Genomic DNA, 1,155 nt, shown 5'->3' with positions numbered 1-1,155 from the left:
GGGGGGGGGGGGGGGGGGGGGGGGAGCCACACCATAATACAGGCAGGTGGTGAAGCCGTTTTCCGAGAGATTTAAAAGTGAAAGCTGAAATATATTGAGAAGTGCCAAAGTGTCCCATTTTGTCATTCTTCCCTTGACACCTAAAGCACTAAGATTTTGTAGCACTTGGCCCAGGGCCGGGAGTTTCTGTTTCATGAAAACTCGGTTCGGAAAGCACAAGAGGTGCTTCCCAGCGTAAAGCACGACCCCGCGTTGGAAGAGAACAGTGAGTGTCCAAGACAACTCAATCCTTGAACGGCATCTCGCCGGCATCTCGCCAACCCCTGAGCAGCCACGCAGCGAGCCAAGAGCCTTTCTCCCGCCCGGCAGGTGCGGCCAGACCCGCTGTCCCCAGCAGGACAGCGAGCGGCACGCTACGGGGAGCGGCACTTTGGAATAAGGCAGAGGAGCGCTTGACTTACGTGGCCCGAGCAGGTAACCAGCGCTGTTCAGGGTCCATCCCCTTTTCTCTTTTGCCTTAAAGGGAAAAAAAAAAAATGGCAAGTCTGTTATTGGAGGAGCTACCCGGTGCTTTCTGCAGACAAAGCCAACAGCCCCCAAACGGACATTCTCTCCGCAGAAAGTGTCTTCCGAAGGTTTGAAATCAAGAAATAAAGAGGTAAAAGATAATAATACTGAAGGAAACACTAATGGTGAGCTCTGGCCCCCTCCTCATCCAAGGCAATAGTTTCGCTGCCAACATTCGTTGATGACAATCAGCAAATCGGGCTCTGGAGGCAGAAATGTTGACTTCAGGCTCTCAGGCGGTGTCCCTGCCCGAGAAGCAGCGCAGCACAAGGCAGCAAAGCTGCCTCTTGGCTGGTTGGCTCTACGCGACGGCTTCTTGTTTAACGAAGCCCCCCCGTACCCCCCTCTTCTGCATCAGACGGGGCATCCGCTCGGCTTCGGTCTTTAAACCGGGCACCACTTACGCCCCCTTGGTCACATCGCTTGGCACAAGGATGCAAAACCCCCGAACTCAACCAAAACCCTGTTCATCACCCAAAGCGTCGGGTGCTGCACCTCGTCCATCCCCGCATCCCAACACGCGTTGCCCCCGGGTTGCCAGGGGGGAACTGGTACTTACGGAGAACACCAGCCCCAGCGTCTCCGAGA

General features: G+C 55.4%; 1 protein-coding gene across 1 annotated transcript in view; it reads right to left on the bottom strand.

Annotated features, from left to right (window-relative positions):
- Positions 1–1,150, bottom strand: part of GAL (galanin/GMAP prepropeptide) — a gene marked incomplete at its 5' end in the record, with an annotated part of 6,857 nt that extends 5,707 nt beyond the window's left edge. Inside the window, 2 exons of the mRNA XM_010158821.1 lie at positions 462–516; positions 1,127–1,150. Of these exons, the coding sequence (XP_010157123.1) occupies positions 462–516; positions 1,127–1,150 (79 nt within the window). The remainder of the gene's footprint in view (positions 1–461; positions 517–1,126) is intronic.
- Between the last annotated feature and the right edge of the window lie 5 nt (positions 1,151–1,155).

The sequence above is a fragment of the Eurypyga helias genome, unplaced genomic scaffold (assembly GCF_000690775.1).
Source record: "Eurypyga helias isolate BGI_N326 unplaced genomic scaffold, ASM69077v1 scaffold13399, whole genome shotgun sequence".
Taxonomy (NCBI): Eukaryota; Metazoa; Chordata; class Aves; order Eurypygiformes; family Eurypygidae; genus Eurypyga; species Eurypyga helias.
This window is presented reverse-complemented; position numbering and strand designations above follow the sequence as displayed.